At 40.7% G+C, this 25,990-nt stretch overlaps 1 protein-coding gene and 1 long non-coding RNA gene across 2 annotated transcripts in view; one reads left to right on the top strand and one right to left on the bottom strand.

Moving 5' to 3' along the window:
- The window catches only part of PCOLCE2 (procollagen C-endopeptidase enhancer 2), a 24,423-nt gene extending 6,299 nt beyond the window's left edge, over positions 1 to 18,124 (bottom strand). The window contains exons 1-5 of the mRNA XM_035544650.2: positions 17,927 to 18,124; positions 17,592 to 17,700; positions 9,366 to 9,621; positions 7,687 to 7,811; positions 4,487 to 4,623 (exon numbers count right to left, since the gene is read on the bottom strand). Coding sequence (XP_035400543.1) covers positions 4,487 to 4,623; positions 7,687 to 7,811; positions 9,366 to 9,621; positions 17,592 to 17,700; positions 17,927 to 18,015 — 716 coding nt within the window. The 5' untranslated portion in view covers positions 18,016 to 18,124. The remainder of the gene's footprint in view (positions 1 to 4,486; positions 4,624 to 7,686; positions 7,812 to 9,365; positions 9,622 to 17,591; positions 17,701 to 17,926) is intronic.
- Positions 4,630 to 25,990, top strand: LOC118247001 (uncharacterized). Its single transcript, XR_004778277.2, has 5 exons — positions 4,630 to 5,441; positions 8,376 to 8,557; positions 12,061 to 12,143; positions 16,089 to 16,260; positions 25,944 to 25,990. It is a non-coding gene; the product is annotated as an uncharacterized LOC118247001 (long non-coding RNA).

The raw sequence follows: 25,990 nt of genomic DNA, 5'->3' as shown, positions 1-25,990 counted from the left end.
CATCAATAGATAGCAGAGGTGAGTAAATGTTTTGGGGTTTTAAATCATTTTTTGTCTATTGAAAAATATATATTTGGAAGGTCTGAAGAAAATTAATTTGATGTTGGACTCTGGAATTGTTCAATAAAAACACTAAAAAATATTTGGGGTTGGTACTACTTCTGTGGACCCAGGTTTTACCAATGATTGGATGTTTATTACTGAGACCTTAGAGAGCTAATGCTGTTATTTTGTTAGGAGTTGAAAATTTGTAAACAAGCACTCTTCTGTGTGTTAATTTTCAGTTCATAAACTGTGTAGTATCTATTGTGACACTGTCTCTGGATTTAGATGTAGTGTGATGAGGCTTCATTCAAGACTACTGTTAGAGCAAACTGTATGGCATGCAAGTCTAGCAAAGGAACACTTCTCTTCTTCTTTTGAGCATTCCACAGACCTTGTCTCAATATTCATTTACAATTATTAACACAGATTATCTTGTTTGGAAAGAGGAAGAAAAATTAATATAGAGATAAACATAGAGGCAAAAGATACTTGAGAGAAGAAAAGAGAAAATGGTTTTAAGATGTATTTTCACTAAACTGACTTTGTTGCTTCTTCTCAGGAAATCTGACAGAGTTCATGAGCCTTTAGCAGGAGTTCTTCAAGACACTTTTTAGGGCTTTTAGAGTAAAAACTTGTCATTATCTCCTTTTTCTTTTTTCCTTTTTTTTTTTTTTTCCCAGATATTTCAGAAATCAGCTCACTGAGGGCTGAGTTTGACATAACCAAAAGTAAGTGCATGATTATCTGGAATTCTGATTTACAGTTACTGCGGTAATTGCACAGATTGATTTTCTTACCACAGTATTGATGCAGGCTGCAGAATTAGGAGGGGAGTTACCAGCTATAGGAAAGCTTTGTTCTGCTCGCTGAACACCAGAAGTAAAACACCAAGTAATCTGAAAAATTTGACTGGTGTATACTATCTTTTTGAAAAAAGGCTTTTTGTCTCAAGGGTGGACGGTGTGTTTGTTTTTTAGAGTGATGATTTCTCCTAATTTATTATTATGATCTGTACCATTCATTTATGTAGTGTACAAATTGCACTCAGGAATCAGGTATGTGGTTACACTATGTGCTTCCTGGTCTACAGTTGGATCTGGGTCTATCTCTGCAACCACCAAATGAGTTCAAGGTATCCACTTTACTAATCTTTCTTAAGTATGCTGTTTCTGTTACAAAATGCCACTTTGCATTGTCTGTAACTACTGGTTAATGAGTTCCACCTTGTTTAATTGCTGTGTCAGATCCGTAAATAATACTCTATATAGAAGTCCTCCTTCATGATTCAGTTTACATACCATGATTTCAGTATTTTTTACAACAGTGGTCCTGTCCTTACTGTTTTTCTGAACCCAGCTGATAAATTTTGGTGAGAATTCTGCAGAGCTAGTGGAAAATCCCCAAGAGCCATACTTTCTCCCTTTCCACTGGATACATAAGCTGTCTATATATTATTTTGTAAGGGAAAGTGACTATTCAAGCTCTGGACTAGATCAGGATAGTAAGCAATGCTGTCCTAAAACTGTCTTTCAGGAAAATTCTAACATTCTGTAACAGGAAATCTCATCTCTGAGCTATGTGGCCTGGGTCTGAGCCCAGACTTCTGCCCTTATTTGCCTGTTGCACAAAGTCCATACTAAAATCACTATATTTTTGAAGCCCACTAGGGCTTTGGCAGACCAATTCACAGCTTTGACCTGCTGTGGGGAAAGATGCTGAGCCACAGTTGAGAGGTGGTTTAGGAAGCCACTCCTGGTCACCTCTCAGGGATTAACTACCACTTCTTTCTTCTGCGTTGCTTTGTCAGCCAAGACCAAATCCTGAGGGTTCAAAGCATACTGCACAGCTGGGCTACGTCTTAACTGGAAAGAGGCAACTAAGTCACAGGGACTGGAAGCCACCGGCTTCATTTTGAAGGGGTGTTGTTCCCTGCTGTCTTTTGAGAACCAAGGGAAGGGTAAGATCTTGTAGAGTTCACTTCTTACCTCAGTTGGAAAAGGTCTGCAATGTCACAACTTAAATAGGAAAAAGAGAAAGTTAAACTGGACTCTAATTGTGCTCTGTTCAGGTAAGAAACTAGTCCGTGTACTCCATCGTCCTTTGGATCCAACTTGTGCTCAGCAAAACACCCATGGCAGGAAGGTATTTGTATGGAACATTGCTAGTTAAGTATTTCTAGGGGGCGATTCAGTTAGGTTATTTATTTTTTGTTTATTTTTACAGGAACTTAAAAGTAAATACCTTACTGATCTATGTTAAGGGTTCAGCTGTAAGGGATGGATTTGCAAAGTCACAATGAGGTTCTCATGCTATGCTCCTCAATGAGGTACCTGTCTACCTTGTTGTAAAGCACTAAATAACATTACTAACCTCTGTCATCTGCTGGCCATTGTGTTTTACTCTGTGTAAAATACTGGCATGTGTCCAGTAGAGTTCCCTTGGGGAAGAGTTTTTTTTACTTCAGATGATGATTTTTTGTTATCTGATATATATACTGGTGCTTACAACATTCAGCTCAAAGAAATGTATTGCCTGTTTGGAGATGTATTCGATCTACCTGCAGTCATTCCAAGTGCCACAGCACTGCAAGGCAACAATGCATGGCATCTTTTTTTCAGGCAAAACTCTAAGCTGGAAAATATGAAGTGGCTTTGCTATGGACACATACATGAGGCAAAAATGGAGGAGTTCTGAATGTCATTTGGCAAAGGGGTGGAAGTGGATGTCCAATGACTTGTAACGCACTTTCTTGCCTTATGGACTCTTTAATACTAACTCTGCCTTGCACGGTCTCCTTCCATACTACAGCCTTTGGGTTGGAGGCAATAAGGAAAGATAGTTTTACTTCTGCTAGTGAAGTTTGTCCTGCAAATAAGGAAGTGATTACATATATATAACTACAGCTAAAATTTAGTCTCTTGCATCATTTTAATGGCCTAAATTAACTAGCACTTCACAATTTTACCTGTAAGACTTTCTGGTGTCAGTATCTTTTTTACAGAGCAGGTTTTTAATTTTATTACAAGAAGACAGCACTGAACTTAAGCCTGAAAAGAAATTATCTTTTCCAAATTGGAACTTGGTGTTTAAAAAAAAAAAAAAAGTGCAACTCCAGACCAAAAGCCTGAGGTGGCTGAAGGAAACAGAAGTTAATATATTTTAGGTGCAACACTGCCCTTAATTAAATCCTTACCAAATTTCAAATACATTTCCGTAGGGCTAGGCTTACTTCCTCTATTTCTAGCATTGTCATGCTATTAGGTAATGATCAGAAATAGCAAGAGAAAGAGTATAGCTGCTGCATAGAGAAGAAAAGTCTTCTTAGAATTCTGCAGAATGTCTGCCTCCCCTCTCGTCTCTGGAGGGTATACCACATAACCTTAGAAAAAGAACCAACCAAAAACCAAAAAAACTCACAGTAAATCCCAAAAAAGACTGAGGCATGCACCTCCTCCCCTTATACCATAATTAGTTACTCTTGGGAATCAACCTAGCTGTCACTTCTGAGACTTAAATCTATTCACACGCTTCCATGAATTTTTTAATAGCTTGTATTTCTTCATCCCCTTCATCTTGTAAAACTACTCAGTTTTAAGATGCTTAATGAAAGGGGAACAAGGGAGGAAAAAAGTTAAAAATTACTAGCCTTGCTCAAAAAAGACATACTTTTTAAATAATTACAATCTACTATTGCTACCGTTGCTTGCACTGGGGCTGTTTCTTGGGCGTTGGAGAGGTGGGGCCATTATGGGGAGGTCTCGTGTTTATTTGGGGGTTGGGATTTTGAAAACGTTGGGAGTGGTTTTTTTTTGTTTGTTTGTTTTTTAAGCAGGGGTGGGAAGGATGGTGGCAGCAGCAGTTTGACAGTAAAGCTGCTGAAAGCCTGTGGTGCTACCCAGCACGCTCATGTGCCAGGAGGGGACACACCTCGGCACAGCTGGAAGAGATGGTGAGCAGTGACACACAAGAGATGGTAAGCAGTGACGCATGGAGCAGCCATGGAACATGCAGAAGGGGTGTGACTGAAGGTAACATGAGTCAGATCAAGTGAGTCAAGAGCCAAGGGACTAGGGAGTTCAGCTGGATCCTGCGCTTCAGCATCTACCATCAAAACACAGTAAGTGATGCTAGTGTTCAGCTAGCATTAATACTGGTATCATACCAATATCAATAGCGTTACTGTTGGCATTATTAGACTGAGCTCTAATGAGCCTTGAGGGACAGGATAGAACATGGGCTGGAGCCAGGGCTAGCCATGGAGGGACAGAGGAAAAGAGAAAACCTCAGGAGAGACAAGATACTAAACAACTCCTAGAAATGCAATTGGAGATAGAAAACGAGATATTTAAGGGAAAAAAATATCTTTCAAAAGCCTAGTACAGAACCATTAGCAAAGTGACATATAGTGTTGTAAAGTTCATCATCAAAGACAGTTACTTACGCTGGTGGACTGTCTCCACAATACTTCCCAATCCTTTTCGCATCGTTGACTTCCCCACCATTAAACACTGCGACATAGTCGTATCTGCAGTAGTTGTCTCTCTCCACATCAAACTTCTCAAACTTTAATTCTATTAGCTGCAGAGAAAGTGCAAGTAACTTACTAAGACTTTGGTATGCAGAATTTGAGCAGTACTTATAGTAAATGACCTCTTCCTATGAACTACTAAATGATTTTTGCCTTCCATAAAGCAAAAGTCCTTAATCCACTTGATTGTGGATTTGGTATTTGAATCTCTCTAGCAAACACTTCAAAACAGGACCTTAGTATTCTATATAACATTTTGTTCTCAAGTATATGCAAATATAACTTCTTGTAGTTATCTTTATGAGTGAATGTAAACTGAATAGTAATAGTTAGGTGTTGCACTGTTTTTAAAGAAACCAACTTAAATCTAAACCACAGAAAGAGGGCTATTAGTGCCATTGTATCACCCTAGATACGCTAAAGAAAAAGCAAGGCCAAAGTTGGTAAGAACCATTTCACTGACTAGATCAAGAGCAGATTTTAAACCACTGCTCTGTGGTTGCAAATCCCCTATTTACTTGATGTAGAAATAAGAAGGTCAAACACAAAAATATCAATAGAAAATTACTAAACAATAAGACTAAAACCAAGGAAAACTAAGTAGTTAAAGAAATAATGTTTCCATACAGAATTTCCATAAATGTTAGGGTTTCAGAAGTCCTAGCTGTGAACTAGTATAACTGTTATTTCTAGTACTGATGTTATTTTCTCCAATATAACTTGTAATTTATGTACTTTTCTACTCAAGAAAGAAAAGCAATGGAAAAGAAATTGCATGTATGAGTCTGAAAGTAAGTCCTGCAGCATGCTTTTCAGTTGTGTGCAGCAAGGAAGGAAAACACAACATAACTACATGAATGAAACAAAGGTAATGCCTACATTTAGGTTGCTTCTTTATATGAAGTACAACAGTATTTTTAATCATCCTCCAGTAAATAGCACAAATGAGACTTGAATGACAACACTGAATTGTGTTGGCTGTGGGTATGCAGGATTTCTCTTCAAAGGGCTGTCTCAAACAAGATGCTATTAAATGTTTTAATAAGACTACAAAGCCATTTGTAGATCACCTACATGTTAATTTACTAATATAGTACAGGTGATCTTGTTCTACATCTGTAATAAAGGTAGCCTGCTATCACCTGATGTTTTAGTTTTGCCAGGATGTGCTTTTGCACTATTGACATATAATGCATCATTTTGTTACCTCAAAAGTATAAGTAGCCCAGGGCAAAGAGAAACAAACTTCCAGGACAGCAACTTGGTTTCTGAGACAAGCAAGAGGTTTGTTTCAAAAACCTTGTCACCAATATGGGAAAAAATGCACTATAAATGGAAGTACTTATCTCGTTAATAGGCTTATGACCAAAAGATGGTATAGAAAGGAGTAATGCAAGCGGAAACAGAAATGCTGAATTTTTCCATACACAGGAAAAGCAGCATGCCATCATGCCTACTTTACTATTTATTGTTCATGAGTGCTCTTTGCACTAACTGAGAGGTATTTCGTGATAGATTAGAAGCTCTTCACCATCATGAGGATGTGCTCCATCTTCTGAAATAAATGAAGAAATTATTTGGTTATATTAGAAGGAAAACACTGGCTTGTTTTATTGCTCACATGCTTGTGAAAGGAAGTGGAGGCAGTGTGACCTAAACTTTGGCAAATGGGAGAGTGAAAAGCTTTTTATTTGAACTTGGAGAGAGATGCTTACTCACTACATTTTCAAAAATTGTTTTTGTTATTGTCAAAACTCTCCCCTGTTTGCATGCAAGCAACCACTTCTGCAGCACGTGAAAGATATATATTCGGACACATGGATTTATGGAGCAGGATGTTGAAAAGGCACAAGATAGTGCCTTAATTTTTACGCTTACATTACATTTCCTAGATCTTCTCTACAAGCTTGGGAAGAGTTTTTAGGCTTATCTAGAGATGGCTGAAAAGAACTGACGTAATCTGCAGTTTAAAGATAAGGTTTTAAAAAGGACTGCCTCTCTATAGGATTGTTAAATGACCTGTACCTAGCAAGCAAGGAATGTGGATTAAAGAGGAGAACAGGAAAGACTAAGCTGACATACTGCTTCAGTTCAAGGGGAAAAAATATCTTGGGAAAAGTATGAAAGATCTGAAGAATATATTTATCTGGGGCAGCTTTTTTATTTAGAGGATTATGGTCACGAGCAGAAGATTAAGGAGAAAGTTTTCTTTACATGTAGAGGAATGTAAAAAGCTGGAGATAGTTAAGAAAAGCAAACATGCTCGGTGACCAGGATATTCAATCACTGTAGAGTTTCTGCCAGGTTACAGAGCAGATGGCTCAGCAACAATCACAAAATGTGAAGCTAGGACTGAGACGAGCTCTACAGCATAGGGAACAACATGTTCTGGCCATGTGTGGCAAACAGTGGCAAATGAGCCATATTTCTCTACTGTTAGATCTCTGAGTCTTACTGAAGTGGTAATGTACACTCTGAAGGTGTCTGGCTAATTAAGCAATCATGTTATGAGATGAAGCATTCAAAATATAAAATAAGACAGATTTTATGAAATGTACATTGAAGATCCCTGTGCAAGACACATCTGAATATATTCCCGGTACTGCAAACGGAACCAATAAAATAATTTCTGCTTTTAATAAATTCAGTCCCCTCTACTGGAGTCCCTCTGTAACAAACATCACTAATGCTGAAAATGCTACAATGGAGTTAGACTTTAAACTTAGCATTTGTCATCATCATGCCTGGTGCTGAGATGATCACCTCCTCTAATTTAATTTGCGTGATGTTTAGTTAATTAACAAAATCATCTTCAAAACATCCTCTTTAAAAGCCTCACCAGCCATAGATGGTCTGAAAGTTTAATACAGGGGAATGTGTCAGCACACATAAACCAGCATGTAATGTTTAGTTTCCTCAAGTGAGTTGGGTCATGTATGAGAACAAGGTGAGTACAGCTGGGGCTGGGTGGGCCCACACTACTCCAAATTTCAGCCAGTGTTTTCACTGTTGGAGTGCCATGCAAGCAGCAGATCGCATGCACGGGCTGTTGGCAACATGTCAACACTGGTGGGTAGCGGGAGGCGCGGGGCGGGGCGATGGCAGCACCTTACCTGGTTCTTCGGGGCGACGATGTGCCAGGAGCATGCAACTCCGGCTGGGTAATCCCGCTCCGGCCAGTTGGGCGTTTGGAAGGAACCAGAAGGCTTCTCCAGTCGTCCCCCACAGTACTGATCCCCTGGAAGTACAGTACACCATGCAAAGTAGAGGCCAAAAGCAATGTGTGACCCAGCTGAAGCGCTGCCTTCACTGTGCCGGTGCCCAGGCACTGGTGGTGGGCTGTGAGGCCTCGGGGCAGATCTAGGCTGGGGCTGCTCCATGCTGGACACAGACAGTTCTGCCCAGTTCCTGCTGGCCCCAATGGCTGAACCACAGGGTACGGCTGGGCCCAGCAACCCAGCTGGTGGTGCCTTGGGGAAAACAGATTTAAGAAAGGGCAGAAAGATGAAGTGAAAGGGGGGGTACAGTGAGAACCAGCCTTATGAGCACCTGGGTCAGAGGAGGAGTTGGAGCATGGCGTCCCCACAGCCCCTAGTGGAGCCATGTGGAGGTGACAGCGTTCCCTGAAGGAACTGCCACCTGTGGAGAGCCCACGATGGAGCAGGTCATTTTTCTCTTTATCTACTCCTCACAGTCCCAAATTACAAGCCTATATCAGGTATGTAATCTTTACTTATAATACCATTAGGAGTGTTTATTAAAGTGACTCTATCTTGTCATGGTTGTCTAATATGTTTTTCAGAAAGTTATCCACACTGATGGAACTGGAAGGACTAATGAGTTAGCTGTCATCTGCACTACATCAGCCCAAAAACCTGTCTAGTCTGGTAGCAAAATACCAAAAGCCTTGAAAAACGTCAATTGGTATGGCAGGAACCCAGTAATATGACCTCCCTGTAATGTCACAGATTTACCAAGCAAAAGGTAATGCCTTTGTGTTCAATAACCCCTAATAAGTTTTTCTTTCATACTTCTTCCTAATTGTTTTTAAACCTGATGTAGAAATTTTCAATCCGTGATGTCCCGTGGCACAGCACTCCACCACTTGACAGCTCATTGGGAAGAATCACCATTTCCTTTCCTTTGCAGCCACTTGCTCATCTGCCTCTTGTATTAGAAACAGTGGCTGTGTTCCCCATTCACTTTTTCCACACTGGCCATGACTTGAGGGCCCTCTCCTATACCCTCACTGAGTTTCTCTTTTCCAGCCTGAAGAGATCTATGAAAAGGTTTGGTTTTCATACTGTTTTCAAAAAAATGTTAAGTTTCTGTATTTTTTTTGTTACTTACTGAGCACTGGAAGGATGCTTAATTATTGCTTTTGTTATTATGCTCAATTACTGTTTTCATAAATTATTCTATTTCAAACCCACGATCTCATTCCTAAGTACTACAGTCAATTCAGAGCCTGTCGTATACATAAAGTTAGGGTGTTTTCTCCCTTATTTGCAACATTTATCTACATTGAATTTAATTTTATTGACAAGCTATTACCATATTGCTGCTAGATGCAGACCTGCAATTCAAAATAGTCAGCCCTCCTCTTTACTATTTTGATTAACTATTATGGGTAATCAATTATACTTCACTATTTGCTAAGTAAGGTAATTAACGAATACATTGAGCAACACAATCCCTAATATTTCTAGCATCACATCTTTAGCATTAGTGTAGCTCTCCATAGAGTTGTACAGTTATATTTGTCTTCAGCACATACATAACTGACAGTTACCTCTTTCATGTGGTTCTGCTGCAGAAAACTTTGCAATGAATCCACTTCCAGCCGTATTAGCATCTGAAGTCATCTGCACCAACATTTTATTGCTGTTGGATACAAGGGCTCCTGGTTTCACAGTACCACAGAACCTGCCGATGCGTTGTCCATTGGCATGGCCGTTGTATATATCCACAAAATCGTATCGGCACAAATTGTCACTTTCCAGGTCTAAATATCTAAAAGAAAGAACCACAACTTTTCCTTCTGGAACCTGCAGAGAGAGAGAGAGAGAGAGAGAGAGAGAGAGGTGTGTGTGGGGGGGATATATCTTGAGGTGTGACTGACGCATATCTATCTGATCCCACTTTTTGCATGGATATTTTCATGTCCTTCTACTTTCACCAATTAAGCTCTTTTTCTCATACTATGCTTTAGTATGTTTTTTAAAATCATATTGGACCAATCATAAAAATAAAACTCTAGCCATCTCTGTTAGCATTATTGTCTATCTGATGCACTGTACCCTCTAGCCAGACTGTCATAGTTAGTTATATGCCTTCACCTCCCAGATCAGTTTGGCATGTTTCACTTCTCTGCTGAAAGTATTGCAATCAACCATGCAGCTCCCTGTCACCGAGTGAGGCTAGGAGGATAGGATTAATGAGATTTTTTTTTTTAAATACAGAACAAGTAATTTACAATTCTGAGAAAATGAAATGGTTCTTGTTATCTTGCTGATGTGTCATATTATTTATCAACATAATTTACATTTGTAACTCCAAATGGAAATTTCACACCTAATCCTGTACAACCCTAATAGTCAGCTATCGGAGTGGATTTATTTACCATGAAAGCTGAAGTGAAAGAGTTATATTTGGAAAGAACATGTGAAACTATAAGCAGAGTTCTAAAAAAAAAAAAAAAAAAAAACATTTGTGGGTGTCCTCAATATAGAAAAGAGTTTTGTTTTCTGAAATATCTGCGGAAACATAGGACAAGGTAACTCTTCTTATATGCTTGTATCTGTGGACGTTGTGAAAGAGGCAAAAGTAGTGAAAAGGATGTAAATTACGAGAGCTTAATAGTTTACGAGGAGAACGCTTCCTCAGATGGACTTGCAAGGTTTTAAGAGCGTAAGCAGCACACTGTGAAAACTATTCTAATGAGCACTCAACTCTATTTAACAGGACAGGAAGAAGGGAAACGGTATTTTAAAGTACAGAGGCAACTTAGACAGGCAGAGCGTAATTATCCTCATTCAATTCATAGCCTGGTAGAGTGGTTACCAATTTAAATAATTGCAGCTGTTCTGTTTTACTGAGACACTGCTGTGATTTTCAGCTTTAAATATATAACATACACTTAATATATCTGCAGTAAGTCCACATTTAAGGCACTTCATTTAAGAGTTCATGAATTTTTTCTTCTGAACAGTGACTCATTTTAAAACACCAGTTTGAGATAAACTAGAACTGAACTGTGCCTACATGAAATCATCAAACAGCATTGGAATTTTATGAGTCTCAGTTGTTAAAAATGCCTTGTCAGATGGAAGTGGATAGATGGAAGTGACTTCTTAACCACAGAAGAGAGTAATAATAGCAACAGCTCCAAATGTAATGAAAAACGTGCTGTATACATGCTAAGGTTACTTGCTCATGCAGATGCTTTTATGTCCAGTGCCAGTACTGATTCTGCAGGGCCAACTTCTGCAAGGGCTGTTCACATCTGTCCAGGGCCCATGCAGACACGGGCTGACCAGCCCCACAGCAGTTCACATTGTTGCACAGAATATAGTTTCAGAACATTTTCCTTTAATCCTTGTTCAAAGTTCTTTCCAAAACTGCATGCAGCTCTCCTGTGGTGACGCACATTACTACTACTACTACTACTACTACATTAAAACCACAAAACTCATTTAATCTTACCCAGAAATTCCACAGCATGATGACTATGTTTTAGGAAACTTTAAAGCCAGATGATAAGTTTAACTGTCATGCTACTGAAATGAGCAAGCCATATAGCTGGTATAGGAAAATAACCCACATGTATATTTATTCAGCATAAGGCCAATATAGATGGGCGGACACTTTGTAAGACATCCTGTGAAAGCAATATGACTCCTTGAATCACTGCTCTCATAACTGAATGTCTCATTATTGCATTCACTTTTGTCTTGTGGTCTGAATCACCAAGAGGCATTAAGAAAAGAAGCGAAGAGGAATTCAGGATTCATGTCAGAAGACCTGAATGTTATTTGTGGTTATACTACAAACTCCATGAGACAAAACAGATCAGCTAAAAAAAAAATCTGGATGTAAATTCACTCAGATAAAGTTAGATTTAGGCAGCTAAATAAAAGCAGCTTTTTTATATTTTTTCTCTCCCCCAGAAATAGTAAACAGCTGCATATAAAATAACACATGCTCTTCTGGGGTTGGAACACTTGTTATTCTTAAGTCTACACAACTGGTACAATAGAAATTAAATAAGGTGACCTTTAAAGGTTATCATGTTTTAATTTAATACAGGCTGAGCTATTTGTCCAACATTTCCTACAACAAACCATGGTTTTCGGTGTATTTGCAGTTTTACTAACCTATCTTTAATGAGTTTCCCCTTTTCCTTCCACTGTTTTTGAAAGTTGAGCTGCTCTATCACGTTAGGTTAGTTTTATCAGTGCTTATGAGATTTTTCCCTACTTTCTCAGCTTCAGTTTCTTCTTTGAAGACATCTTGCCCCTCCCAGAGTTTGGAGAAGGAAGCTGAAATGTGAGAGGTGGCTCGTTCTGGGGTAAGAAACAGGCTTTTTGCTGTCCTTCTAGAAATGCGTTCTGGTTTATCCAAGTCATTATCCTTCAGTAATGCCAATGGGATCTCACTGACAGCTTTGCTGCATGAGCACATTGAGCCAGCACTGCTCTGCTAGTGCCAGCCTCACACCACTCACTTCTGCTGCCAGGCTTTCCCCTCCCTCCTGCTGCCCCAGGGGGGCATTGAGAGAACCAGGACAGGGGACTGACCTGCGCTCAGGGGGGAAAGGAGTCTGGCAAAGCAGCCGAACTCTGAGTTGCCAGTCAACCATTCGCTCAAGTCTTGGGTTTTCAGGTTCCCCTTCTTCTCTTTCCACCATTGACTATGTTATACTATACCCCATTACATTATAGATTTAATTACAGATTTTAGTCTCTCCAGCTTCTGTTAATTCAGCGTACTTACCTTGGCCAAGACTGTTCCCCACAGATGTACTCAGCCACATGGTTGTGTATGTTCAACAAGGAACCCTTGCCAGACCTTAGTTGTCAGAATAATCCTTGCTCACATTTAGCTGAATTTGGGAAGATAAGTTATTTATGTATCATGTTTATATATATGTTCACACATACAAATGTGTGAACTCAGTTCCTTAATCACAGACACTACATACTGTCATTACTATATAAACTAATGTTATTGCTTATTAAAATAATATTTGTCATGATTCACAAAAATAACAAATGTGTTCCATCATGTTAAAATGAATTGAAAGTTTGTGGTCTGACCAGATGACATGCAAGAGTGCAGATGATGGTAGTTCCACGTTCTGGCAACAGCCACACCAGTTAGCAGCTGCTCCCAAGGAATCTCGCCCTGAATACAGACGTCTTTGCAAAACAATACATTTATTTGACTTCTACCATTTCCTTTTTAAAAAGTTGAAACTAAAGTGTTAAAATCTGCCAGTGTTTATCCTAAGACATTAAAAATATTGCTCCATGAGAAACCCAAAGGGAGAAAGCACAGGCCAGCATGACTCAGTTTTGTTTACTTCGAGACACATCTGAGCCTGATGCAGTAAGAAGATGGGATACCTCAGAGGAGGAATTGGAAGGAATTGTAGCTCTGTTCTTAAAAAGAAAGAGGAATCAAAGGAAGAAGTGATGCCTTCCCTGCAGGGTGTGCCTTATTTTTCTGTTTTTTCCATCCAGCTGGTATCTCACAGTAGCAGAGCCACAACGTCTGCCCCTCCTTGTCAACTGAGTGTGACCGACCCATACTTGCCCTTGGCTTTTCTTCTTATTTGATTCTCTGGACTTTTTTAGGATCAGATATTATGACACTGAACTCACATGAAGGATGCCACTTCTTTTCACAAACTTGCAGTACTCCTATAGTAGGTTAAAGGAAAAGAGCAGTCCCTGAATTTTTAAGGAGAGTTGTTCTAGAGCGTAATGCCTATAAATCATCTGTGTAGATTATTAACTTCTTAGAAAGGGTGGGATTATTTCAGATATATACAACTCACCACAAAATAAGGTTCCCAGATCTTTTTTTTGATTGCCATTCATTGCAGGCATTTCATGTAATCTTAACCAAAATTCACTTACATTTAACGTACTTGAGCTGTTTTTCTGTTGTTGTTCTGACTGAAAACAAAGCTTTTTCATGATTGGGCCTCTTTAAGTATCTGGCAAGATACTCACACTGTCCCACTCTTCCAAGTTATGTATTTGAGATTATTTGCTTTGGAAATAACCTTTTGTTGGTGAAAAATCCTGAAATGCCAACCTTCTGAGAAAATATTTTGGCTGATTTTTAAACCTATATTGTAAATGTTTAATATCAAAATGCTGATTGTATGTTTTGCCACAGCAGTCCTAGGTAACTTTCAGAAACATATCAGCTACTTTCAAGCCAAATATATTGGTTGTCTCTGCTGAGAATGAATATGAAAGATATTTGGAATTACATCCTGGGAAGAACCATAGTTCCTGCCCAGTCCCTTGTTCCCTAACTCCATCATCTCCAGCCACAAAGGAACAATTTAAAAAAATCGTATCAGTTTGCTCTCCCTGGCAAAAGCGCAAGATTACATTAAACTATGTCTTTTCAATCCATACAACCATGGGTAAAGACCCGTTCTCTACTAGGAGGGAAGTTGCACAACTATATGGGAAAACAAATGCTTAAAATGTAGAGAAAACGATTCAAAATATTTCAGTCCCCCAGGGCAGATTGCCAATGCCCCTGATAAGTAAAAATTTTCAAACCCTGCTTATTGTCAGCAAACCTGCTGGAACACAGCTCTCGAACCTATAAATATATAACCTTACGTAACTCTGACTGTCTTAGGTATCATTTTTGCACATAAAAAAAGTTGTTAGACTTTTAAGAGAACTACAGTCTGCCAGAAAAAGACAGGACAGTAATCCAGATTCTTGGACTACGTGACACATTTGTGTGAGGTGATGGCCAAGAAAGGATTACAGAGTATTAAAAGTAAATGTATATGACATTTTAGATAAAGCTATATACATTACTATAGGAAAGGAAATAGCTGTACAAATGACTTCTTAGCAAAGCCAACTAAAAGCTGCTGGGTAGTCTGCCAAGGTTGTAATACAACCACAAGCATGTGCTGAACACTTCTTAGAGCTCTTAGAATAGAGAAGCTGTTTTCTTTAGCCAGCTGAAAAAGTCCCAGTCTCTTGAAATAACAGAACCATAATTGAGTTAGAGAGACTCTTCTAGCTCTAGCAAACCAGTTGGAAAGATTTCAGCTGACACCTGAATGCTACATTGCTTTATCTGTATTACCCGTAACATTTTCTAAGCCTACTTTCTTCTAAAGAATGAATTAGCTGTCACCGCCTCACTGGGGATTTCTTCTCTAGAAGATGAGATCCTCTAGTTGAGAAAACAACAGCCTCATGCTTCTTGTGACCCAGATGCAAAGTGAATCAATGTCTCTCCAGTCTTGCAGACTTGTCAGATCCTGCATGAGGCAAAGGGTTTTCAGTAAGGGAAGGTGCTCGCAGCCTTTGGCTAGAACTGACAGGCAAAAGCCTTAGTCACCTTCCAAGATCAGATGCTAAATGAGGAAGCCTAACATAGTAACTGCAGCATATTTCTTCATGGCAGCGTAACTTGCTTTCCTATTTGGGTGCTACTGCAAACTGGTCTGAGCCTCAGCCGTATCTGGTGAAAGGATTTTGTTGTTTAAAGTCAGGCTAGCCGGGTCCTTGAGTATACTACTTCTCCTTGGTTGGGTAAGTCGCCTTCTTTTTACAGAAGGTATGGACTGAGTCTTCCTAGTTATGATAGTCTTTGCCTTCCATATATCCTTGCCTGCACATCCAAAACACAGTGTTCTGCACAATTCACAGGGAAAAAAAAATCAGCCTGGCATAGTGAACAGCAGTGTCTAAGGTACTGCAGTTGTGCAGCTCTTCAACGCTGGGTGAGCTACAAGAGGGTAGGCGTACATCAGTTAGAAGGGCAAGAGTAAATGGCAGCACAGCAGCAAAGTAAGAGTGAGGATGCTTGTGAAATGCCAGAAACCATTGAGCTCCCTCCTGTGATCCATAAAGCCTGAGTGCAGGCACAGCTCTGCTACAGCTTTGTGGTAAGGCTGCTCACATCTGTGCAAGGCTACCCTGGATGCTCACATCTTGCTGGCAACAGCAGCATTACGTCTGCAATGAAACCAGTTGGTGTGGATTCTTTAAATACAATTGTTCTCTTCTCCCTCTACTTCCAGTAGAGGATGAAGGGCAGATCCATAGGATCCATCAGTAAATTCTTTTTCAGGGCTGCTTCCATTTGTAGTCTGAATTTGTTAATGGTAAAAAAATAAAATAAAATTACACTCTTGTCACCAAAATTATAATTTTCCTCCAGATTCAGTTTTGAACTTTTGAAGATCCAATACCAACTTATATTGATAAATTAACTTTGATTATTTTTCCTTCTATTTAAGGCACGCATGCATGACTCCAAATAGAATTTGTGTCTGCTCTTTGGATTGTAAACTGGGCCACGCTAATTGCTGTAATCTCAGCCTCTTCAGACAGCAGGAAGCATGTTCGTTTACAAGCATATGCTACATCTCACATCGTACTCTTCCGGATAATGCCAGTCACAGATTAAAGGTAACCTTTAACTTGGCCCTAATAATAAGGCAACATAAAGGTGCAGGAGGTGGCTGCTGCAGCTTCACTGGTATCCTTCAGATAAAATGATTAAAATTACATCTTTCATTTGGTACAAGAGTCATTTAACAGAACACTGTAAACAGATCAATGTCTCCTGCTTTGCGTCAGCATCTCTATAGTAGCAAGAGACAATTATCGTGTAGCATCCTATTCAACAGCCATCACCTAGCTTGTAATGCAGTCTTTAAACTAAGGTCATCTTTGTCTTCAACACAGAGACTCATTTTTTTCATACTTTTTGTACTTTTTCTTCTGTCAAGTCCACATTCTAGGCCTGAATGTCACAGTAGGTCTAAGTGAACTGTGCCTAAAAAAGATGGGAATTTCGTGGGCAATTTTGGAAGGCGCAGTTTGGGCAGACGTGAGGAAAAGTAATATTTATTCAGAACTCTTTCTCTGAGTTTGTGGATAAGGGCACATCCAGCACTGAAGTGTTTAGTTCTAGCTACTTAATGCTGTTTGCTGCTCACGAATACCATGTCTCTGCCCTACAGCCTTATTTCAGCATCAGAATGTCAATCATACCATATGCTTTTGCACGGTCATTTTTAAACATAACACCACTTTCTTACTGCTTTGTCAGCTTGCTGTATGCCATACTCAGTTGTGTTGGTTGGTAGAACAGTGTTATTAGCATGCTACGAGTAAACCTGTTGACAATATTTTTGGTTTTGCTTGAAACTTCTCCTGTTTCTTGTTGCCAACAAATTTTGCTTTTCTGATGCCTTACATTATCTACACCTTAAAGCTTTACTTTAATCCTTTTGGTCTAACTATTGATTTCTCTAGTGATGGGAAGGGTACATACTTGCTTTTAAGGGAGTTGATTTTAAAACCATTAGAGGTGTTTCTGTGGAAGTCTATTAAATTTTGATTCTGCTAATAGACAAGGTCAGTTGTACACTGCACCTTTCAGCAACTGTCATCATATTAGAGTAACCCTAAAACGCTCCAGGTAGTTGAGCTGCTCTGAGTTACTGAGGCCATTACTGCACACATCTGCTATCCCATATGAACCACTGGCATTAACAACAAGCAGCTCTTCACTGAATCGCAGAATCACTAAGGTTGGAAAAGCCCTCCAAGCTCATCGGGTCCAACCATCCACCTACCACCAATGTCACCCACTAACCCATGTCCCCTGGCACCACGTCCAACCTTCCCTTGAACACCCCCCAGGCACCGTGACTCCACCACTTCCCTGGGCAACCCCTTCCACTGCCTGACCACTCTTCCAGCACTGAGTTTGTGATAGTAAAGACTCTTACTGTGATCTTCCAAGTGCATTTGCTGTTCGGAGGGTAGACTCCAGGAAACCCTTCGCTCCCAATAAACCCCGACTCTCCAGACACAACTCCTCCACATGCAAAGGTAGGCCTGAGAACAACAAGAAAAAAAAAACACCTTTCATTTACTGTTTGCGTGCCAGCAAAACTGGAAGGGACAAGCACCGAGACGGAGCCCCGGGCCTGCCCCTCCTCGCTCCCCCGGCTCTCAGCCCCGCTGCCCAGCACGGGGTCGCCCTGCGGGGCACCGGGGGCTACGGTTGGGGTGCTGGGGGTGCCGGGGCGCCCGCTGCGTGCCGGCCGGGTGCCGGCGGTACCTGTGCGGGGCGGCCTCGGGGCGCGCCGCCGCCAGCAGCGGCAGGAGCAGCGGCAGGAGCAGCGGCAGCAGCCGGGCGGCGGGCGGCATCCTCGGGCGGTGGCGGCGGGGCAGCGCTCCGCGGACGCCCGCTCTGCCCCGGGGCCGGGGGAGGAGGAACAGCCTTCGGCCGCCCTCCGCCCCCGGGGCAGGGCAGGGCAGGGCCACCCTCCGCCCTTTTTTCCCCTCCCTCTTTCGCCGGGGCCGCCTCCCTTTCCCATGGGGCCGCTGCCCGGGGGACCCCGGGGTGCCGCGGCGCGCCCCGCAGCCCCATGCCCTGGGGACGCGGCTGTCCCCGTCCTCAGGTGGCACGCTGCGGCGGGTTGTCCCCGGAGTGAATGAACGCCCTGTCACCGCCTGTGCGGCCGCGCGCCGAGACGTGAAAAAGAGCAATGCTACTTTAACGCGTCTTTATTTCAATTCCAAAGTAAACTTGGAATGCTGCGTTTGGGTTGCCGGTCGGGAGTCCTGACCTATTTCAGGAGCTGTTTCACGCCGGCTGTGAAAGATCCTCTTGAAAGGGCAGAGCTCGTAGCCCTGCACTCAATACTGGCATGTCTGTGAGACAAGGGACAAAGGCGTTTGAGAAAGAAATGCAAAATTAAGCCAGTGTTCGTACTGAACGCGCTTGACACTTTTAAAAAAATGGTTCCTGAAACCGCATTGTTAGTGCAGTTGGATGGTGACATAGGTTATCATGTCAATAAATGATAACTTACCTGTTAAGGGTTGTTTAAAGAAGAGCCTGCCCTTTTTGCACGAAGTGAAGAAGCTCGGTTTGTAGTAAAGTGTTCAGGTGTGGCCAACTGGAGGAGCAGAGTGGAGGAACTAAACCAGTTTTGCTGCGTGGAAGGTACTGCAGTTGTCGTTAGCAAGGCAGAATACAAACCTATTCTCTCTTTTGAGAGAGGAAAAAAAAAAAACAGAAAGAGGATGCTGCAACTTAACACATACAATACCTGTACTGTCCTTTCTGCAGTGCTGGATGAAGAAAGCAGTAGGGTAACCTGGATCCATGCTTGCTAAATTTATAAGAGGATTTGTGTGGGAGAGGAGCAGCTGCTATGGGGAGGTCCTGGATCTTTGGAAGCAGCCTGCAAGACAGCTGGTAAGAGGTGCCACCAGGCTTCCTGCGTGCATGGAGGCAATGGAAGGCAACAAAGTACAGAGCTTGAAGTATGCATGGGTTTTGCAGAGGCCTGGGTTTCTTATGGACACGCTTATGTCAGCAGCAGAATGGCAGGGCCTGGCCTGCAGCCCTGGGGAGGGGACAGCCCCACAAATCCCTGTGGGGCTGGAGGAAGCAGTGGCAAGGCTGACTGAAGGACTGGAGTAAGGAAGTACAGTCCAAAAAAGCAGGCGGTGGGGACAAAGATCCTAACATGGTCAGAGCTGAGATAACATTTGCAGCTGTGTTTTGAACTGTTATAAAATGACAGAAATGAAAAGTAAGTCACCCAAAAAGAAGAAAATTACTTAGTCCATGACCAACAGGATCCCAGCTATGCAGCCAGAGCCACTGGGTACTATACTGATTTTAGTTACAAAGGTAATTTAATGTTTGTAAAAATTGCTAGATAGGGAAGTCAGTGTGTGCCACGGCAAGTTGTGTGAGCCACATACCACAGACCCATGCATTCCCCACTGCTCCTCTATGATTGTCAATGTTTTTGAAGTCAAGAGAAGACCCACTATTTAAAAATGAGAAAATATTTTGGGCCTTACACCTGCTGAAGAGCTGGCCTCTGCACAAAACCACCACCAAAGGTTGCTAGTTCCAATGGATTATGCGTTCAAAGATCTTTTACGTGTGGTTGCTGTAGACTTAACCTCTTCTGAAGTTAGTTTTAAACTTCTGAACAATTCCTGTGATAACAGCCTCTTGATTGCTATCCAAAAAGACCTACAGGTCTGTGCAGGAAAGGGAAAATTCAGGGCTGCTGAGCAAAATGACACAGTGAGCAGGCTGCGGGGGAAGCCATACACATTCGCACACAGCCAGTGCAACAGGCTCCTGGACCTTTGCTGTCTCAGGAACAAACCCTAAATTACAGACTACAAACAAAACTCTCAGTCTAAATTAAACCGTATTTCCCAAACATAAATGATGTTGCTAGAGAGAATTCATCCATGAACCAAGCCAGAGACTTCTGGCTGTTTTCCATTAATGGCTGCAGGAGGACCCAAAAAGTAAAAGGTCATTAAGCAGTAACCCATAAATAAAGGTGTTATGCATTGATGTTAATATTAAACTAAATTAATATCTGTTAGAAACACAGAAATGGCAGTGACTTTTCTTCTTCTTCAAACCCAGTCCCCCACTGTTGCAGGCAACCAAATCAAATAAACTGATGATGCTTCATTTCTGAAGGCAGGAAGCTACTGGATCAGCATCTTTTAGAGTCATGAACTTTGTGGGATAAAACTGTGAAAGGTAGGGACCTGATGTAGGGAATTTATATAAATTAAGTTATAAAGGTTTTAAGCTCAAAACCAAAAGATGGCAGATTTATAGCCTCTCATGCAGTCTTAATTATTCTGCCTTGTCTATGTGTTCTTTGCATAAATGATGCATAGGTTATGTGACAAAAATAGGAGTTGCATAAGCAAAGGGTCTGTACTAATGTGCTCAAAAGATGCCTTACTTTTGACAGTTGACTTTGCAACACAAGTAACTTTCTTTTCTAATGTAGTTTCTCTCCCAAGGTAGAACAAAAACTGTTGTTTGTTTGTTTGTTTCTTTGTTTGTTACATGTGTCTCTGAGGCCTGAAACCTAGAAGTTTGGAAGGGTGAATTTTAAGTGATAAACTGTTTTACACTTAAACTGCATAGCTAGTGCCATGGTAATTATAAAAAATGCCCAGGGTGCCATTGCCTCCCGTAGCAGTCCAGCAGAAATGTTCTGCAGAGTGACCCTTCTTCTCTCTTCAGCTGCTGCTGGTGCTGGCTCTCGGGGCTAAGCTAGCAATGCTGGTGATCTAGGTGTGAGAGCTTCTCTCCGTCAGGCATTGAAGAATGATATTTTGTACAAAAAGCTAACAAGAGGAAATTTCCTAATGAGTGTCTGGCAAGTGTGGCCTTGTCTGCCTGTAAATGAGACAACTGCTAAAGTGGAAATAGGAAACCTCTGCCTGAAATGTGGCAGTCTGTCACTGAGATATTCTTTGAAAAGACTGTGTAGTTGATGGTGCAAATCAGGTGTAAGTTGTTCTGCTCTTCCCCGTGTCACCATGCATCCCAGTCATCGTCCTGGTGACAAATTTAATAATAATGTGGCTGTGCAGCAACCAGAAAGGCCTGCTGATCTGAATGAAAATGAGCTCCCCCCCCAAAAATACTAGTTTCTGAGTCCTTGTGCTTTCAGGCTCCTCACCAAATCTGGACAGTCATCTGGGTAAAATCCCTGGTACCATGACAAAAAGATACAAGACCTAATTCTGCTCTCTTAGTGTTTCTGCAGAAGTCCTGTTCATCTGACTCTGTGAAATTATTTGAATGTAAACTTATGCAAGTGCTATCAGCAGCAGCTCTTTATTTTGTCTGATGTGGTCTTAAGTGCCAAAACCTAGGTATTTTCACCTCCAAAAGAACTTTGGTATTTCCTGGAATTTCAAGTTGTCATGTTGCAGAACAGCAATGGACAACACACTGTGGAGAGGATGTGTACCTCTTCTCTTGATAATCCTAGCACTTAAGCTGACTGTTACCCACCCAGATCCTAGAATGCCTAAATTTGCTTTGGTTTGTAAGCAAAGGATTTGTCCATGTTACACATTTAATTGAATTTGCTACTTTATAGAAATTTAAAAAAAAAAAGTGGAAAACTTGCTAAGCCTCCACCCTTCCTCAGGAAGGAATTCCTTCTTTTCTCTGTTTTTGTGTTTCAAGCTTCACTCTCGGTTCATTCGTCAAATGACAATGTGTTTTCTGGCTTTATATATTAAAAAAGAATGTTTGTGATGACTCATAGACATCCCTCTTCCTTTCTGTTAATACTGAGGTACCAAGTACAAACGCAGTGTTGACAGTACTCCCAAACCTCAGGAACTTAGGAACTTCTTAGGAACTGAGCTAGCATTCCTTAATTACCTTTTCTTTTGGTCTCTTTGATAGCTTTATTTCAATTAATAACATATGTAATACAGTTGCAGTACTTCATAATTCATATTGTTATTCAGCAGAGAGAGCAGCTGTGATGTATTAATCATAAACACGGTACATCTTTTTCAGTATGGCTTTTGTAAATTGTTTTCTGATTCGTCTCTTTGTCAGTTTGGGCAATTCTGACATTACAGTTTCTACTTCCTTCTTCTCAAACTGGTATCTGATTATTCTTTTTAAAAAATGTTTTACCCCCTATTGTTCAAAGTCAATTGCTTATTTGCCAACATACAAACAGATTAAGGTGAATGGGGTTGATTTATCATTAGCTAAATTGTTGTTGTTGTAATATAAAAATGATTAATTGGACAACTACTGCTAAACTGCAAATATTCCTGTAGCCAAAGAGAGCTAATAATCATTAACCAGAGTGTCTGCTATCAAGCAGAATGCTTGAAAGATTCATAATGTTGTTCACAGATACTCTGTCATAGTACAAGCCTCCTAAAGAATTGTTTCAACATTTCCAGTGAAGCATCCCAGAGTCCATTAACCAAGAGGACGCATTTATAATGACCCTATCACACAGCAGGTGGAGAGATCGCTAACATACTGATCAGACAAATGGATTCTTTAGGAATATTTTTAAATAAGAGCTATCTACCTAATAGTGCATTTTAAGGACGTTGGTCTAAGGAAAATATTCAGTACATAAAAGGAACAGGAGCATAAACCATGGAGTAGAAGGCTGTAAAATTAAAAAGGCAGAACTCCTGAATTGCCTGCAGGTACCTGTGACAGGCAGTCCCATGGGTGAATCTTGTGGCAGCACACAGAGAGGAGCAAAGCATTTCAGTCGCTGGCGGGCAGTTTCCAAGCCCCAGCATGAGGCAGGGCTTCATCAAGTGTCAGTATTTACAGTTCTTATCTAGAAGGTGCTAAAAGCATAGATAGCTTGGCTACCCAGTCAGTCATTATCCCAGGTTCAATGCAGTCCAAAGCAGCACGTATTCAAGTGAGTAGCATTATGCAAGGCAATTCCAGAGCAGGTTCCCTTTGCTTTGGTGGATTCAGGAAAGAAACACAAGACCATTAGTTATGCCTGTGCTGTGGGAAGGAAACATGAGAGGAGTTGGAAGATGTTGTCACTAAAATGACAAAATAGACTTTCTGTTCCTGAATATAAAATAAAATTATGTTTATGAGGGATATATAAAAAAGTCTTCCATTGTCATATAAAGAAAGACAAGACTAGCTCATGTCTATATATGAATACATTTTTGGAGACTTGGAGTGGAGCCTGGTTTATAGACTGAGAAATGAAAAGAGGTGCTATTTGAAAGCACAATAGCATCCTCTCCCCTCCAAAAGCACCACCACCATCACTTTTCAGCTCAGCTCTGATGTGAATGAAGAAAGCAAGTGAATCATCGCTGTGTTACATGACACACTGGGTGGTGCTAATGAACTGGTGATCACAACTATCACCCCTTCAAGTTGGATGCAATAGACACTGGAGGTCTAAGGGAAAGGCACATGTGAATCCTCTCAGGACTTAAGACTGCAGCAAGAGACTTTCTTAGGTACTGTATGTGCAGAAGCAGAGGAACAAAAGTTGGAAGAGGCCTCAAGGGCACTCCTGAGAAATACCTTTCAGGCTTAGACTGTGCTTTTAGGAAGAATGCTGTTAAAAAGGAAACTGGAACCATGAGCAAAGAAACTGCCTTTTTTTTTGTGTATATGCTTAATTCTCTTGTGTTCAAAGAAGAGAGTTTTCAGTCCTCTGTAAGTAGGTTCATATTAAGGCACCCAGCATCAGTTTCTTTTTTTTTTTTTTCCTCATACCCTCTCAGCACTGTTGCTGAAAAATGAAGACATTTGCAAAGAGCATCAAATGAGTTATGCTGTCAGTCATACTATTGCACAGTTGATACCTGGGGCTTGAATCTCATGGTGCAGTTTCACGTATTATAATTAGTTTACTGTTACTGGCAACACAGACTGAAAATCAGAACTAAGTCCTGTGGGAAACTATTTCATGCCAATACTCTCATTGCTTTTCCTGAATTTTCCTCCACTAATCTTACTTATAAGCCTATGAGTATAAAGGAGAATAGTCTGATTTAATTTATTTACTGAAAACTGTTCTGAGAAAGAAAAGTGTTGTGAGCTATTTTAGTTCAGCCAACCAAAATACTGTTTTCCTGCTTGTACGGGTAAGAAAAATCACTATCTTCTTTCAAAATACCATAAACTGTAAGGGAAGGGGACGGTGGGGGATGAACCCTTCACAAAATGTGCAAATGATATGATAGCTGTGCAAAAAGAGATGGGAGAATACAAGGAAATAACCATCAGACATAATCGTTCCTGCACTTGTTTTCTTGACTGGAATAGAAGGCCCTAACTTAACTGAGCAGCTCAACAGCTACGTATGAACGATAAAATAGGGAAGTCTGTGTCTGAAGGACTTCCTTCCTCAAAGACGAAAATCAAGAACAGAGAAAATACTCTTTCTTTGACAGACAACTTAGATCAGATGGGAAGAGCTGAAGAAGTATTTGAGAGGCTCTTGATGCAGCCATTCTCTGCCAGGTGCAACATCATATGATACAAAAAGACAAGCAGGATTCCTCTTGTTGTTTATGCTTTGTCCTCCATTGTCTACATTTCCAGTTCGGCCTGTAGAGTCTTTGGCAAGGAGGGTGGTGTTGCACCGCTGATACAAATTGGGACTGTTCCTGTGTAACAGTAAATTGTACCAGGGCTGGGCAGTTCTGATGAGGGAAATTAGAATTACTCCTTCCCTACAGAGTATGGGGGTCACGGAATGCAAAATTGGGGCCAAATTATTTCTCTGGGAATAATGTCTGGCACTCAGCTGTCTGCCATGTGCATTACAATGGTACATTTACTTCTTCTAAGTACTGAATTACTGCCATGGGAGATGCACACGGGCGTTCCGGACCAGAATTTGGAGATTAGCCTAATATTATGTTTTTTAAACACATCTGGGATCTATTATGTTGCTGTGTAATGATTTTCACAGAATCATCATTACTTAATATATAAAGAAATGTCAGTGTCAGTTTCACCATAGTATTACGGAGCAACACATTTGAACACTAGATCAGTGCTTCTTGTTATGGACAAAATACTATAGGTCCTTAAAATGCTTGACTATTACGGCCGAAAGTTATAAAAATGGAATCTGCATGGAAATTTCAGGAGCCAAGTCCAGAGAGCTCCTGAAAGTAGCAGTTTTGTTTAGAAAATATCTCATAAAAGTAGCATGAAAAGTGAAATAGTAGTATAGGCTGAAATTAGATGTATACTTGGTCTAAAATTGCTTCAGTACCTTTAGTGTTATGCAGAAACAATTGCATGAAACTCTGACACTGTTCTACCTCAGCATCAGTCCTCTTGTACTTTTGTAATCAAAACAAAAGTATCAAAAGTATTTGCCCGTATCAAGTGGCAATTTATCCTTTCTGTATTCTAGGAGTTAGTTGATTTAATCTTTTCAAGAGCCTCAGATTCTGAGCAAATTTCGCATATCCACCAAACAGCCTAAAGGCCAAGCCAAGCCTGATATTACTCTGTAAGACTGTCATTTAATTTTAGTGCTCCTAAACTATAGTTACTGTAGTTTGGAGGTGGATAGTTTGACACCTCAACTGTTTTGAAAGAGTCTTTATGCTTAAATGCTTCAGCTCTCTTATTGAAAAGGTACTTTGAGAGAACAGTCGTTCCAGATTCTAAGCCTAGTCTTTGGGCTCATTCTTGAGAGTACAGTCAAGTTTCTTCTTAATCTTTGCAGGAAAGGAATCAAGAATGCCTACCTCTACCATGTGTTTTGTTTTTTTTTTTTTGGCAGATGTATAGCATCTTTGAATAAGCAATTAAAGAACTTTACAAGGATTG

Source organism: Cygnus atratus, chromosome 9 (assembly GCF_013377495.2).
Source record: "Cygnus atratus isolate AKBS03 ecotype Queensland, Australia chromosome 9, CAtr_DNAZoo_HiC_assembly, whole genome shotgun sequence".
NCBI classification, from domain to species: domain Eukaryota; kingdom Metazoa; phylum Chordata; class Aves; order Anseriformes; family Anatidae; genus Cygnus; species Cygnus atratus.
The sequence above is the reverse complement of the archived record's forward strand: the minus strand, read 5'-3'. Positions and strand labels throughout refer to the sequence as shown.